Source organism: Ornithodoros turicata, unplaced genomic scaffold, assembly GCF_037126465.1.
Source record: "Ornithodoros turicata isolate Travis unplaced genomic scaffold, ASM3712646v1 Chromosome16, whole genome shotgun sequence".
NCBI classification, from domain to species: Eukaryota; Metazoa; Arthropoda; class Arachnida; order Ixodida; family Argasidae; genus Ornithodoros; species Ornithodoros turicata.
The window spans coordinates 1,179,207-1,196,067 of NW_026999320.1; the positions used below are offsets into that span (position 1 = coordinate 1,179,207).

Sequence of the window (16,861 nt, forward strand, 5' to 3'; positions counted from 1 at the left end):
TGGACAGTTCCCTCAACAACAACCGACCATGTACAGTGACAGGAGTTGCGAATGCAAGAGGGTCGTACAAATTATTAACTGTAGACAGAAGACCCCGCCTGGTGTGTTGCTTCTTGTTGGGAGGAACGTGGAAGGTGAAGGCATCATCTTTAATGTTCTAACTCAGGCCCAAGCTTCTTTGTGTCGGAGGAGAGTCAGTTCTTTCAGATCTTTCGCGTGCTCTTCAGATGGGAAACCTTTCATCACTGCGACGCTGTTGGAGGCTATTTTGTGCAGCCTCAGGTTTGCTACAGCCAGTATGTCCTTCGTTCTCTGGGGTAGATCGATGGCGGCTTCTTCGGTAGGGAGGGACATCAGCCCGTCATCCACATAGAAATCTCTCTTTACAAATCGACTGGAGTCGGTACAATACTCCCTTTCACCTTCAAGGGCGGTTCGCTTACACCCATACGTTGCAACAGCTGGCGATGGGCTGTTTCCGAATACGTGAACGCACATCCTGTACTCCACAACATCCTACTTCGGGTCATTGTCGCGGAACCAAAGGAATCTGAAGTACTCCCTGTCCTCCTCACGAACGATGCAGCAGTAAAACATTTGTTGAATGTCTGCGGTGATGGCGAAAAGTTCCTTACGTAACCGAATTAGTCCTCCTACAAGATTTCCCAGATTAGGTCCAGTGAGAAGGACGTCATTTAGGGATGTCACTTGAAACTTCGCGCTCGAGTCGAAGACAACACGTATCTGTCCCGGCTTCTTCGGGCGATATACGCCGAAAATAGGAAGGTACCACACTTCTTTTCCTTCTTGCCGTTCCGGGGCTAACTCAGCATATCCGTTGGCAAAGATGTTGCCTATAAATGTAAAGAAGTGTTCTTTCATATCCGGTCTTTTGTCCAAGGTACGGCAGAGCGAGGCAAACCGAGTTCGCGCTTGTTGTCTGTTGTCTGGTAGTGGACTCCTCCTTGTGCGAAAGGGAAGCGGAGCAACCCAACTGTTTGCTTCATCCTTGGTGAATGCCTTGTTCATTATTTCCAGAAACTGCTTGTCCTCAATCGAAGGAGCGAGCTTGTTGTCGTCCTTCGATGTCTCAAACACAGAGTCACCCAGCCCTTTGATGTACGACAACGTGTCGCATGACCCCGCTGGCATCGGCGTCACGTTGGCTATCGCAGCACCTTGTGCAAAATTCACTTTGATGAAGACGTGACTTGGACACGGAGTAAAAGTGCTCGCTCTGCCGTTCTGTAGTAGTGTAGTGGTGAATGTACTGATACGGTCTGGCTTCCGCATCCCATTGATGCACACATCACCTACTATCATCCAGCCGAGTTCCAACATTTGGGCATACGGAGCATTGTTGGGACCACTCAGTTGTTGCCGTACCTTGTGCACCTGCAAAACGTTCCTGCCGAGTAGAAGCAGTATTTCAGCGTCGTTCGTCAGAGGTGGGATTAAACTAGCTGTTTTCTTCAAGTGTGGATGATGGTGCGCCACTTCTGGCGTAGGAATCTCATTCCTGTCGTCGGGAATTTGCATACATTCGATGAGTGTGGGTATAGTGGAACTCGTACACGTCCATCGATTGACTGTACCACATATACACTTGCTCGTCTTCCCGATGACTCAACTGTCCCAGCGCATGTTTTGAGTATGTAGGGGGATTCATATCCCTGCACGCCGAACACATCGAAAAAAGGCCGGCCTGGCAAGCGACCGGTTGCTCTGATCGTCCAGTACAGCGTACATCTTGAATGATAGGTCCGGCTTATCCTTTGGGTACAATCTGACTAGACATATCTTCGAGCAAGACCTACCCCAAGTGTTGCTTCCGCACACACTGGGGCCTTGGTCACCTGATAGAGCCGTTTTCATAATAAAAATCCGTGCGATAGATCGTCCGCCAAAAATTCAGTGAAGTAACAATATTTTTTTTTTCATTGCGCATCTTCGGAGACGCGTCTTTCCTTCACCCGCAGTGTCAGAGGGTGAAGGTGCACTGTGCTGCGTCAAGCGTCGAAGATGAGCTTTAACTTGCGAAAACAAAACGAAAAGTAATGTATCGGGCGACTCTATCGGAACTGCCCTTATCTTGGGTTGCATTCTCTGTTTTCTTTTAGCGTTTTTCCAGGACGCAAGAGGCGATAGTGTTATTTTTCACCCTCTCACGTTGGGGGTGAAGGAAAGACGCGTCTCCGAAGATGTATTTTCAAAAAAATATGTTCGCATTGATCTGGGACTCATATATGCGTGTCTTATGCTCACGTTCCTCCCTTAGCAGTATGTTGAGAGTGTTGTATCTCCGTACGATGGGACGCATGAAACGAGCATTTATCTTCATGCAAGATCCGTTTTACCGCACTTGTATCGCTACAGAAGATCACACTTCACAGGCACCAACGTTTGTTGCATCATACTAAATTGACCACTCTTGGTCCGACAGTTATACACACATACAGTTGCGCACACAGCACAATCAATATGAGGTCCTTCGGTGGTTCATCACATTTCATAGAGCATTGTGTTTCAATGGATATTATTCCGTATTTGCTGCACTCTTTCCTCGAGCTCTTTTCTGGAGTCATCGCTTATCCAAGACTTGATGCCAACTGGGAGATAGGTGCGGGACGTGCCTGTTGACTGCAGCAATACTGTGACCAAAAACGGATCATGTGAGACAAGCATATGCCTGTTTGTGTGCTCAAGAAGAGCGTAGGTCTGATTGCGGCTCACTTGCATAACAAAATTCGGTGATTTATATCCCAAAGTATGTGCTCGTTTCAGGGTTTTTATAAAAGAAGGTAGACTTAAATAATGACAGGCTCAAATTCTGATATCTCCTATTTTCCCGAAACATCTAATTAATCTATTTTAGGTTGGTATTTTCGTAGTTTTATCACGCTTTTCGATAGAAAATCCGCCTGGTGGTATAACCCGCCTGCGAATGTGGTATAAATGCTTCTCTCACTGCTTTTCATAAAAAATCTGCAAAGAAAAACAAAGAACCCTGCAGAATTTTCGCACAGCTTACATGATACACATGTAACTGTCGGAACCATATATAGGATAGTAGGGGAATAGACTACTTATGCCGAAATAAAATGCACATATTAAACAACGAGGGCATAAAAGCAAAGGCATGATACGTATTACAGATATACGAAAATACGAGTGAGGATATTGGTAAAAGACTGCAGAAATGATAGACAATACATAAGGGAACATTCAAGAAATCAGAAAGAGTATGAGACGTACGCGACCTTCGATTCCGACTCTGTATCGCTGTCAGTCAATCAGAGATCAGCAACCTGATATCATCCATGAGATGTCTTATGATAAGTCAATTGCCTAAACGGAATGGCTGACGTCACATTGCAATATCTGATTTGTTAACGGAGTTACGTTACGGAGTCGGAGTCGTGGGGCGCTTACGGTTCTCTAAAACTTCCTAATATCACAGAACAACGAGTTTCTGATGGTCTCTCCTCGCGAGATGCGGTGTCGTTTACTAGCATTTGGGTCATAAAACGTAATATGCTTCCGGAGTAATATACGTTGAATAGCGAAATGCAGATATAAAGTTAAGAACGAATTCACTTGTCTATAAAAAATGTCGCGCTGGGTTGAAAGGGGAAGATCCTCGTGGCGGAGTAAATGTTCACAATGTACATGTATGAAGTACTTGAGATTGAAAAAAATATACATAGTGTAAGATGTGAAGCGCGTTCTTTGAGACAGCTTTGAGGCGGTGAGGGTCAGTGTCACTTACAGTAGTGTTTCGCAAACTTCTCGTTTTGTCGGAACTGAAAACCACTGATAATTCATTCGAGTACCCCTTATGTACGATTCATGTTGGCATAAGTAAGGAACGTGAAGATATAAAAAGAAAAAGAAAACAATGAACCGCCGTACAAGAAATACGAATGTAGTAAACTTCAGCCTCTTTTATACGATATATCGTATAAAGTCGTACAATATATCACCCCTCAAAGATGACGTGACCAGCACTCGCCAGTGCGGTTTTCGTGCTGTCTTCAATCGTCGGGGGTCGCCACGAACACTTTTGTGGATCCCCATGGGTCTAGCGGACCACACTTTGGGAGCCATTCACTTAGACAGTTTCATATCATGAATCAGTATGCGCGGCAAGGCTGAACATAAGACTTCCGTTTGCAAATAATAAAAAAATCAGAATTTGGGAATATCTTGCGTATATATGATGGGAGTCGATGAACGTACAAAAGCAGGATGCTCACTGAAGCATAATGTTAGTAGTGTGCGTAATGCGTGTGCGTAGAGTTTTCTTCGTAACTGAAGCATAATGTCGAGCATAGTTAACGCGACATACGTTAGAAATGCGAATAATAATTCTATTCGTCTTGCAACTTTGCACACGTTATGGCACATCTCCTCTTCATGTACTTACAGACAATCTACAATGTCTAGTATACTGCATGAGTCATAATAGAGAAAATTGATGCATTGTATGATGCACTGTGACGTCTGCTACCGACTGACATCCGTGCCTGCCAAATTTCATGTGCACTTTCTCTAATTCATCCTAGTAGGATATTCGAAATCTACAATTCCTATGTAGGTTCGAGAGTGGGTTATTCACGTAACTTTCTTTCACAGGTTAATGATTTGCTAGCCTCATTTTGTCGTCAAATGCAGACTCACTATATGATGAAAGGTTAGCCAGCTGTAGGACTCGAACCCACATCTTCTGTATTGCCGGTCCAGGGCTCTACCAATTGAGCTAAGCTAACACGCCTTCTCAGTGACTTCCAGGGTGCGTCATCTGAAGGGACAAACCAGCCACTCTCTCTGGCTCATCCTCCTTTCACTCTTAAGCAATTAACGATGGAAGATGAATCTTTCATCGTTAATTTCTTAGGCAAATTGAGGCTTTGTATGTATTTGTCCCTTCTATGTTGTTCCAGCCTCAGAACATCAGTTCTTTCATGTTCACTATATGACTCTTAGTTTCAGAAAATGTTGCAAGAGAACGCGGTTGCAGAAGTCTTTACATGAATAGTGTTTGCGATCTTTCTTAATCACTATAGCTCAGAATCGAAGAACTACTCCCCGGTGTGATATTGATTTTTTAACTATTACGTGTTTGCTTTACAATGCAAAATGCGTACCACCAGTGCTGAGAACACAGCACACGCTATACTAGAACAACTACATCATTTTACACTGAGTTGACAGACCAGCTCTTGCATTTACAGGTATCGCGGCATTTTCTTTCGTTATGCAAGTACTCGTTGACTGCTGTTGGGATCCATTATCCTTCGTTCTGCTGGAGTAATGCCCAGCTGTTGCCCAGCAGTGTGTTAGTGAAATGCTTGAAAAACATTTGTTCTCAAGTACGCTGGCGCATTCGAAAACCAATCAGTGGGGTACCTGCTTCGAAGTGGCAACAACTTTACATATTTATATTATTATACTTATATATTTACATGTTTATATGACGGGTGTTCAAACTGTCGTCGAACTCATTTGCGGTTCACCTTACAGAGCTCAGCGCAATGAGACAGAAGTAAAGTCACCGCAGAAGACCATAATCGCCGTAGTGGGTGTTGTTGGTCTCCTGTTGGTCGTTGGTGGGGCTGGTATCTTCCTTTTTCTCAAGCTCAGTGGTAGGTACACCCGTTGAGTGCTAGTATTTTATCCTACCGCATTTATCGATTGCAAACTGTGCGTTCCAGATCTATTCACGTGTCTTTGAAAATATGACTATACGTATGTGTACGTCAGTGTCACAGTTGGCATGGTCCGAATGAGTTCAGATCGTGCGCAGAAGGTGTATTCTTGGAGGGCGTTCTATTTTATCCGTCTTATCAAGTATCTTTAATGACAAATAATCACTTACTGCACTTTCAGCCAGCAAGTGTAATTAAACCCCTTTCTCAGTGAGCAACTTTGATATTCAATATTCATCAGCGACAGGTACTGACAAGTTTCTGAATCGAGAAAGTAGAAGATGAAATTCTGAAGTAACTGTACAGTTATTTCAGAGCTGAGTGCTTGCTGGTTCAGTGGTTGCTAATTGCGTTGGCTGCTGATGCCGCTGAGTGCGTTGATTGTTGCTAAGCGAGTGCGTATGGGTTGCGGTGAGTGATTGTTGCTGAGTGGGCGATAATACCGCGACCGGTACAGGAGCGTGAATGCTGGTTGTCGCCAGAGAAGTGGCGGAGAGGTCCATCGCGAAGCAGTTGGACGCCGGAAATTGAACTTGCTGTGGTCTCCCTGTGGGTCCCCGGTGGAACTGGGGCACCGGTGCGACTTACCTGCTAGACGGTGATTCGCTGCTGGTTTGCTGAAAAAATTAGGATGGTGAATGGCCGAGTTACGCTAAACATGGTGTTCGTTGTTCGAGTCACCAAATGTGGAGGAGACGGTGTTGTTCTACATGAGTCCTGACCGCGATCATGGAATGCCCCAGCGGGCAGATGATGCGTGGTCTCACGCAAGGCTGATGCCTGTAGAACTGGCTGCCAGGCGCAGTAGCGCGCGGCAGCACAGGCACGTTTTGGTCGTCCACGGGCCGCCACAAGTTACTTCCCAAGCCTGCCTTTCATAGTCTGCACTACAAGAGGGAACTTATTCCATGCTGCTATCTGCCACCTGCTTCTATCTTTGCTTTGTCATCATACGACGGCACCATATGAAGTTCATCACATAACACTCGTGTAGTTTAACTGGTAACGCGCAAACAGTTCCTTCGTAACGGAGCAATCATAAGGGTATTGGATTGAGTAGAAGCTGCTGACTAGAGTTCAAGTGTGTTGCTGGGTTTTCGCTTCACAAATTTTTATTTGAGAAACGTGAATATCGAATAGTGTTGTGCGAATATTCTAATATTTCAGATATCGAAGCGAATAATTAGGTATTACATTCGAACCGAATATAAAGTATGATATTTGAATTTTGAATCGAGTCGAACACCCTTTCAAACCGAATATATTCGAACAATTCCGAAGCTACGCCGCTGAGCCCGACAACATACGAGGAACTATTTATAGCAACATGAGTGCTGCTCGGATCCCTTACAACACGGTCTGTACTCATCAACTACGACGTTGTCAAGGGTAGTGAACACGGCTTCCTTAAACTAATACGAGGTGACGTCACTATGTTTGATTTACTCTAGAACGGTGATCCGCGTTACACGTGTTCTACGCTGCATGTTTTTTCTGGTATTCAGATTAGTCTCGTGCAAATAATTGCTGTGCAGTTAATGTCAAAGGACTCAAGAAGATTCCAATGCCGTTCCCCCTGGATGTACTCGTCGCAACGTCAGCAAAGTCTGGAAATTCTTTCGACGAAGTGAAGACGGTGCGAAATGCCTCGAATGCGTAATTTTAAGACGCTGTCGAATATCACAACTACTCTTCTCACATAGCACGCTCCTAGCCAACCATAATCTATACTGATACCGTTAACTGCTCTGATTTGTTGAAAACGGCAGGCGTATGCCTTTTTTGTGACAATTATGAACAGCATAAGTGTCACAGAAAAGACGTGCGCCACCTGTTTTCAACATACCACGGCAGATAACGATATCATTGGAGATGATGGTTGGCTAGGAGCGTGCTATGCGGAGAAGTGTGTGAAGAGTGTACGCTAGTGATCCACTTGTAGCGGCGTTCCGTGATTTGTAAACGCTATCACACCCTTCAGCTTGCTGCTGGCGACTCATTTGACTGATCGACTGTCCAGGGTTAACGTCAATTAGGTACTGCCACTCTGTATGGTATGCTTGGGCCCCGACTGAAGCAGGACACTGCCTGTGCAAAAGCACTGACCCAGAAAACAGCAGCCTCTGTTGAATCAGGCTCTCACAGTTACTCTGTCGTTGAGTAATCTGGCTTCGATGAAGAACATGACAGGTCCCGCCTGTAACGTGCCCTGGCGCTCCACTTTCACACGTACAGTCATACCACGCCACGAACGCGTTCTTAAGTGACCCTCCGCACGCGGGCCCTATATACGGGAAAAGTGGAGGAGTCACGTTGAATGCCGTGTCATGAACGTTTCTGCGTCCATGTTTCCCGCGGCGCCATGTATCTTCTCGGCTGAGTTTTTGGGGGAGACAAGAACTTCCGAGGAGGTAGCCCAATAATGTTACCCCATTAAAAAGCTGCAGAGCAGTTGCTGTTCACTACCCTACACACACAGGCGGGCGAAGCAGCAGAGTTCCGTTGACCACAGTATTCCTTCAGCAACTCCGTTATCTGTTTCGAAAATATTACTTCACCTCGCTACAAAAAATGTTCCGGGAAGAAGACTCCCAGAGCTCATGAAAGAGAGCTACGACTACCTGTGACAGCTACCCCGAGCAGCATGTCCACTATTATAGTAGCGTACCACAGGGCGCCAACTATTCTGCAAGCTTGTCAGCGGCACAAGGAAATATTTGTCGATATCTTCGCCCAAGCAGCGAGCGGACGGAGAGGTGCACAAGGGAGAGCCTCCTGCCTGATCATGTCATGTAGTTTGTGTTCTTGTATGGAAACGTAAGTTTCGGAACATTTGTTAAAGATAGCAAAGCCTTTACAGGGCCAGCATTGTTGCCCAGTAACGAGGGAGAAAATGTTCGAGAGAGGCTGCACATCAATGTGCCTTCTACAGTAACAGTCTACACATGTTTGTGATAATCAGTCCTATTTGTCTGACTTTGTCAGTGGACTTTTCCTTAGGGGGGGGGGGGGCGCTCGTAAGCCTCGAAACCGGTACTAGACTTCAACAACTTACTTTCTTTATTCGTTTTTGCGTGGCCTGTTTACAACCAGTGAAAATAAAAGGAAATGCCAGTAACATGCCCGTTCGAACAATGTCAGCAGAAGCCGTAAGCTACGTTCCTACTCCCGGGCGAACGTCCACAGCGGCACCCGGAGTAGCAGAAAGGTCATTCAGTGGTGGCCAGCTATCCTGCGCCGTCCGTGCAGTCGTTCTTCGTGCGACTGACGACCCCGGACGGCAGTGACCAACCAATCAAAGCGAAAAAGAGGAGGATCCGTATATCTCGGCCAACGCCGGTGTAGACAGTCTCGCCATTCTCCAGTCGCCGTTCTCACGGCAATAGAAACGTGGCTTTAAAGGAGCATGGAAGTTAACGATGAAAGATGAAAGTCACCCAAAAGTCATTGAAAAGTCACAATTTGAGACTTTGTATGTATTTGTCCTTTCTTGTTGTTCCAGCCTCAGAACATCAGTTCTCTCATGACCATGGAAGGGACATGTAACATGGCTTGAAACCCTGCCTCACCTGTGAAGCTGTCCACCAGGAGTCACCACGCAAAATATTTTCGCTCTGCGGTGTATTGTCACAACGCCATCGAATTTCCAAAATCAGTCTGAGACAGCAGCCGCGGCCGACAGAGAGGAGACCCGCGTGACGTAGCAGGGGCTCTGTGCCTTCTCGGCTCACGCGCCGCCTATACATGCTTGAGCTATGCCTCTGTACGTCACTGCTCACGTGCTGGAGCCCATGACGCGTCACGACATCCTCGAACATTTTTAAAGCTGTGAGGCTCACAGCATTGGGCGTGCTCTGTAGGCCACCCTCGCTCATCGTTATTTTGCAGTAGCTCATTTTATGCGTTGCCCAACAAGCCGCAGCGCCAACCAAAATTATATTTTACGTACGTAGTACGCGTACTTGTGCTAAGGTGGCACGATAGCTGTATGAGTTACTGGTTATTTAAACGCACAAGTGGTAGAACAGACACGTTAATATATTACTTTTATCGAAGACCAGATGACAACAGATAAGCGTGTTGTGATATAGAGAGGATCTATTGCGATGTGGTTGTACAGTACATAATCAGTGACAGATTTTCTTCTTTCCAACAGCGAAAGCCACCACCACCACCGCCGCGGTTACTACAACCAGTAAGTAATTATTCATTTTGTAAGTAGAAGCCAGCCTGAGCAATAGCTAGTTACCATAACTAGACAAATCCACCTGATCGAAAGCTAATGTGTTACGGCGATTTCCTAGGAAAAAGTCATGAAAGCATCATAGACCGTTGTTGCAGGTTGGTTGTATGGCAAGGCTGGCATTCTCTCGAAAGAGGTGTGACATTAAGCCAAGCGACACAATGTTCGCAAAGCAAATGTGCCAAATTCCAAAACAAACTACTGAATGATGTTCTATTGCAAAAAGAAAGAGGAATCGATTTGTCCACTTGCTGAATTTGAACCATATCACAGAGCAAGACTTTCGCTTAGTCGTGTGTGTAGTCACATGGGGCAAGAGCGCACCATCGCAGACACGACGACTTTCTGTAATCCTTTCTTTCTTGAGCGTTGGAGAATAAGGTCGTTCATCCATTACCAGCATATCTTAAACCGTGTACTCTACCGATAAAATAACAGATCTCCCAGTAATAGAGAAGGACGAAGGAGCAAGACCGTAATGCGCGAATGTAATCTGCAGAGACTCCCCACTTAAACTATCGTTTGACATCGTCTAATCATTCTCGAATAATGGATTATCCACCTACCGTATTCTTAGGGTTCTTCGTATTCGGGTTAAACCCGATTTTTCCCCATAGTCCCCCCCCCCCCCGAACAAGTTTTCGAGAATTCGGGTAAAACCCGATATCTACCCGAAATCCTTGGGGTCCTTCAATTTGTGGTTGTAGGTAAATCCTCGGAAAATTGAATCATAATATCAGCAAAGAGAGCTATTTGTGACAACCTATTTGTCCTCCTTTTATAATCCCCTCCTGCAGGAGAAAAAACGACGAACTTTTGTGGAGCTCGGACAAGTGTTTGAATACCACGGCCATTCACTGCCCCAGTTCCGAGCGGGAATGTAAATATTCTTGCTTGTCGTCCCAGTATCACAGCTGCGGCTTGTTTCATATGCCTTTCGTTTCACCCGAAAATTCCCCGATGGCATACCAAACAGTTTGAAGCGCCCGATTTCTCCCCTGGTTCTCCTGTGAAAATAGCACCCGATTCCCCCCCCCCCCTGAATTTGAAAAATCCCAAAACCCGAAAACGAAGAACCCTACGTATTCTGCATCAATTGTGTATTCATCCTTGTGTCGTTCGTGACTTAAACGCGGAGACCGAAATTTCCGTGTTTCCTCATCTCTCCTCCTGAAAGGCGCGACACAGATTTGAGGATAGGGTGTCCAATCATCTCCGGAAATCGTGTGCGGACACCAGTGAGACGCCAGCTTCTCATTCGCGCTTCAATCTTGAATAACAGCAGTCACTTTACTGCCACTTTAGTGGCCGCAGTAACTGCCAGAAGCTACGCACGACATTATACGGACGTTGTAGCTGCTGTTGTGCAATGGAGAAAATTGCTTAAAGGAGTTCCCACGTAGACGTTGGAAGGATGAAATAATCTCGCACATGAAGCAGAGTCTGCTCTATTAGAAGGAGGGTTTCGGTGCGGTCAACGGGGAGAGCGCTTGAGATGGACGTGTCTCTGTGACCGACCCAAGTGCCAGATACCTAAAGGCTGTGGAGTCTGCACATCAATCATCATGAGGGTCATCATGAGGGTAATCGCAGGAAGCGCTAGGGCGATGGTATTGGAAAAGGAGGACGAATACGATTGCAAATGGAGAGCAATTTTCGATGGTAGAGATACCGCGATACTTTCAATTGGTGCATCTGTGGGTCTTTCGCCTCGTCCTCCACCGTAAAAGAATGGGTGAATGCAAACCTTTTTGTGGCACGCAGTGGATGGAGGACTGCGTAACCATGAATTCTTAATACATTCGTGAACCCTTAATATTCATGCGAACGTGGGCGCAGCTTTAATACAGTCAGCACATGACAATACGTATAGTAGTAGTGCATCTTGTAACACATCTGACTGAGAACGTCTTCTCCAGGTTTGCAACTGGAAGAATATTCTATTCCGTTCCAGTTTGAATACGCTATCGTGCGGGAGCTTGCAAGGTCATATTGGGGCGTCTTACAGTGAAGGGCGCGGTATTCTTTAGCAAGGGATTAAACACAATACAGCGTTCTTATCTGGACGTGCACTGCGTGCATGGCTACGCAACATTGTCAATTCTCATTGGTTGCCGACATTTAAGAACAGCTCAGAAAGTAATAGCTGCATTGAGAACAATAGTGTGGTTTCGTAGATCGGAAGGTGTTCACGATAACGGTTCCGGAAGATGTCATTCACTTAACTTCTTTCAACTCGCTGACGACACATTGCTGAGCTTGGATTTCACGGCATGTTTTAGCGTATCGTTTTCGTCGACTCCTTCCGATGTACTAAAACTCCCTATTGTCTTGTCCCTTACCAGCCGAACAGGACTCTGGCAACAGCACCAACAGTTCCGAGACTACCGGTAAGGCTTTGTTATGGAAGTTGATCAAACGAAAGTCCCCAATCCTTTTAAAGCTCAGCTACGCCGATTTTCGAGTGTTAGAGAATGGAAAGGTACTCACACGATGGGTTCATAAGGGAACACTGATAGTATAGTTATCCCATATCATATATAGTTATATCAAAATAGTTATCCCAAACTCCTCGCGGTTTTTCGAAAAAGTGAATTTTTAGTTTCACTGACATTCCGTCTTGTGGCCCGCAAACCCTGTGTCGACGACACATTCGTGGTCTGCCTGTGCTCCGGCTTGGCATGACTTTTGGCTTGGTTTCTTGCGCCAAGCCGGCCAGTTTCTTCTGCCGAACCGTCTGCTGCGCAGATTGACACTGGGGATGTGATAAACAGTTCGCTATTAGGGAGCCAGTATATTTCTGGACTTCACTGAACCTACGAGGAACGTGAGTTTTGCTTCGTTCGACTGCAAAGCATTTGCTAGGCCAGTACATACTTCCTGATGTGTTTCGTGTTCTGTGCTGCGTGCCGAGAATGCGTGAGCGTTTTGCTCCCGTCTGCAAGAACACTTAAGCATGCAGTTCCAATGTTTCAAATCACAACTTTCTGAAAGGCGAAAGAAGAAAGACTGCAACAATCGGTTACAACCCCGACTGGGTGCCACTTTCGAAAGCAGCGATTTGATCTGTTCATTTGGCTCATACGAATGTTACGGAAGCAATGCGCAACTTGTTTCACAAGGAGCCGAAGATGTCTCGTCCGGGATGTTGTGCCAACATTATCTGCAGCAGGAGATTGCAGGAGCAGGACTAGGCAGCAGATGAAGGTAAGACGCGTAATGTCAAAAGAGTCAGTCATGCGGTGCAAATGCCATCACATAGAAAAGAAAAATAGGCTATCTGTCAGTTACTGCTTCATGCTTTAAAGATTAGGCCCCAGCGGGTGTATTCTCAGTACCGATTTGGAATTGCCCTATTTCGCAGGCATTCTGGCACCACCGAAAAGCTTGCACTCCACGTCTCAACTATCACCGTCGGGGTTTCAAGCTGAAGGCTGTCACCAGTGCCAACCTGACGCCCCTTCAAAGTTCATCTGTTTTTGTTGACGGAACAGTGACGCCTGGTACGGAGACATTTCATTTTCTGATGAATCAAGTGCATTGCATCGCTTGTGCTCGACTTCTTGTGTTCGTATGCCCTTGCTGTTGCTCGCAAGCTTAGAGCAACCATACCTGTTCTTACTCCAGCGCTTTCACAGTACATTTAAGCAGTATCATCGTATCATATGCACGGCAGCATATCTTGTGTAATTTGAGTAAGGTATAAATTAAAATGGTGGCTCAGCTGTTATATTTTGGTCACAAATAAGGTGTTCTTCCACAGCACTCAAGGGCAGTTCAAGCAGTTTCATGTGTGCAACAGCACATACCTTTTCTCAGTTTTGAGTAAGGTAAATCGAAATCTTTCAGTGGACGTGTTTCGGTCATAAATTATGTTTTTCGAGACGTTTCAGGATTACATTCAAACAGCATCATGTGTGCAACAGTACATTCTTTTTTCTCAGGTGAAGTAAGGTAAATCTGTCCGCTGTTGTGTTATGGCAATGCAGCAGAAGCTTGTGTTGCATTGAAGTGGTATCATGTATACAAAAACTTGTTTTATGCCTTTCTGTAGCTGCTGTACTAATATTGTGAGTACAGAGACATTCCTGCAGAACATATCGGAGCATCTTGTGTGCTATTGTTGGTATGATCTGCAGCGGTATATTGATAATGTTAATTATTCATTGACTTACATTTACATTCTTACTTCCAGGTAAACCTGTCACGCAGATGACCTACCCTTTGGTATGCTTAGTTCAAGATTGTACCAAAACAATCCACCTGGGGCATTATTTTTCAATTGGCAGTGGCATTACTATCACAACTCACAACACACTGCATGTCTAAGGTGCGTGTACAATGCATCAAACCTATTCTCAGGTACAGGCGAATTGGTACGCAATTACAACATAAAACAACTGACACAGAGATCGTAAAGTCATGCCTTTTCTTCCGCGCCTCGGGTTTCATCTTGTTATCCTCACATGCAGCTCATTTCGCCTGTGCTGTGCAGCATGAGCAGAAGCACATATTCTTTTTGGTCACATGACACGGGACATAAATACAGTGAAACCTCCCTATGTTGGACACCCGCGGTGCAGCCGAAGCGTGTCCTACTTATAGAGGTGTTTGATTACAGAATCTGAGGGAAACAAAAAATGGAAAAGATCACAGCTGTGTTGCCCGAAATGTCCCCGTTCATCAATTTATGGTCCTTAGTGGTACCTGGTGGTGGTGCCTGGTAGTGGTAGCTCTACCCACTCTTCCCTGATATTTTTTTACTGATTTTAGTAGATTCAATTCCGTTCAGATTCCACTCAACGCCATTACCTCTGGAGCTTTTCGAGCACCGAGGACTTGTCTCTGAAGCGTCAGCCCGCTTTTCATTGCTTTGGTGCAGTGCGCGTTCAAAGGCTCTAGACAAACCGAAGACAAGTACTTACACGAAGAATTACAATGCACTTGTTACAGACAGCACTTGTTTTTGGACTCGCAAAACTAAAGCAACAAAATGCTGAGACCTGTATAGGGGAAAAAGGGGGCGAAAGTCAATGCCACTGGCTCATTTTGGGTCTTTTTGGTGCAATGATGGGCCGATATTGAGGTCATTTGGCCAGGGTTGTGTCCGACTTAGCAGGGAAAACCCTGTCCTACTTCCGAGATAGGGAGGTGTCCGACAGAGAATTTCGTCCCCATGTAGTTTCAATGGGAGCCTGCCCGTGCAATGAAATCTTGTCTGACATGGGGAGTTGTCCGAGGTAGGGAGGTGTCCGACTTTGGAGGTTTTACTGTACTACACAGCATTCTACATCATCTAATCTAACGGTTGTTCACGTTTGGATATTTTAACCATGGAATTTACCCTGCATGCACCATACCATGTCCAAACACGAACTGCTAGACAGCAGCGTGTACTGTTGCCGTATAGCAGTTATGGCTTGCGTCCTGTGATCGGAAACAGCAGTATCTTTTTTTTTCTGCTACAACCGGTAAACTACAGTAAATATTTAGAAATGCTGTGACATACAATAAAGCACTGTGGGAAATGGCAGTTTGAAAAACTGGAGAAGACTGTCATTAGAACGGGGGACATGTTCTACGGTTAAATTTTTACACTGTGTGCTGTACCACGTAATGCACTGCAGGACCACCAGAGTATGGTGACGCTCTGAATACTGATTTGCTCAAAAAAGGAATGTGTGTGTTTCTTGTACTAACTTCCCCTTATGCAAAGTAGTAGAAAGATGTTTTCAGTCAATGGGGAGGAGGACATCATACTGGAGGGACATCATTCTGGAGTCTCGTTAACCTACAATGTGTCGTGTGTGAAGGTCATTTTGAAGAGGGTAGGTGGTACAAGACTGTGTTCCCACATTCTTGGCAGTGTTGACTAATAACCATAATAAAGTAGAGAGTACATTTGTTGCTTCATATATTTGTGTCATGGCAAAGTATGTAGAGATACATCTGTCTCAATCAACATCCAGGTGCCAGAACTGTTTTTTGTGCCTAAAATATGACATAATTGTTTGTTCAACACCACCAATCATGTGCCGGCCTCAATGACATGTCTGACATTCCAAAGTGACTAACGTGTCCCATAGATGTGTGCAATGCTGAAGATGACTGTGTACCTTCTATGGATTCTTGTTTCAAGAAAAGTACTGTGTGACTTGCTAACAGCGCCTGGCTGTACCTGTTTCCGGAAGGAAACATCATGAAGGTGCATAGCGAAAAACCCTGAGACGAGGGATAGGAAGGGACATACACAATGTGTCAACATAGTGTGTGTATGTCGCTTCTTGTATCTCCTCTTCAGACCTCGCCATCATGGACACTATCACCAGCTCGCTTACTGTTGAACCGTTCTTTCAACGATAAAGGCCACTGGATGGTAGCCAACATGCTGTCAATAAAAATAATAATGGAAGGAGCTCAATATGATCCTTAGGCTTGCGTGGTCATTGCTTTCTGACAAATGGTGACTTAGAATTTCAGGACAGTGCCTGCAGTGGTAGTATTCTTGTGTTCTCACCCTTGACGCCCATTGTGTGTCATCGGTCACCTGTAACCTGGTAACACGCACATATCTAAAACAAAGTATATTTGTATTTCTTTGAATACAGTTTGTACAGCTTATTACAGTTTTTTTGTACAGTTTTTTTACATGTTCTTTGGAAAATATAAATAAAAAAATTCCCTACTCTGCAAGTCTCCTGTCAGCTCTACAGAGCAGCTTCGAATTTCACTAGAAGCTACGTGTGAAACCTAGACCAAACTAGCGTTGAAGGTTCTATAGGTCATAGATATATATTATTAGATCATAGGTCAGGCTTAGGTCCTGGTTGGTAGCAACGCAATTGAACCTTAATACAAATTGGTGCAGGAGGTGACCAACATAAATAAATACACCAACTGACTCTTACAA

At 45.2% G+C, this 16,861-nt stretch overlaps 1 protein-coding gene across 2 annotated transcripts in view; it reads left to right on the plus strand.

Annotated features, from left to right (window-relative positions):
• The window catches only part of LOC135372616 (uncharacterized), a 71,343-nt gene that overhangs the window by 16,138 nt on the left and 38,344 nt on the right, over positions 1-16,861 (plus strand). Inside the window, exons 3-5 of one of the 2 annotated variants that reach the window (XM_064606136.1) lie at positions 5,524-5,645; positions 9,865-9,903; positions 12,297-12,341. In XM_064606136.1, coding sequence (XP_064462206.1) covers positions 5,524-5,645; positions 9,865-9,903; positions 12,297-12,341 — 206 coding nt within the window. The remainder of the gene's footprint in view (positions 1-5,523; positions 5,646-9,864; positions 9,904-12,296; positions 12,342-16,861) is intronic. The other variant, XM_064606137.1, reaches the window with a different exon arrangement.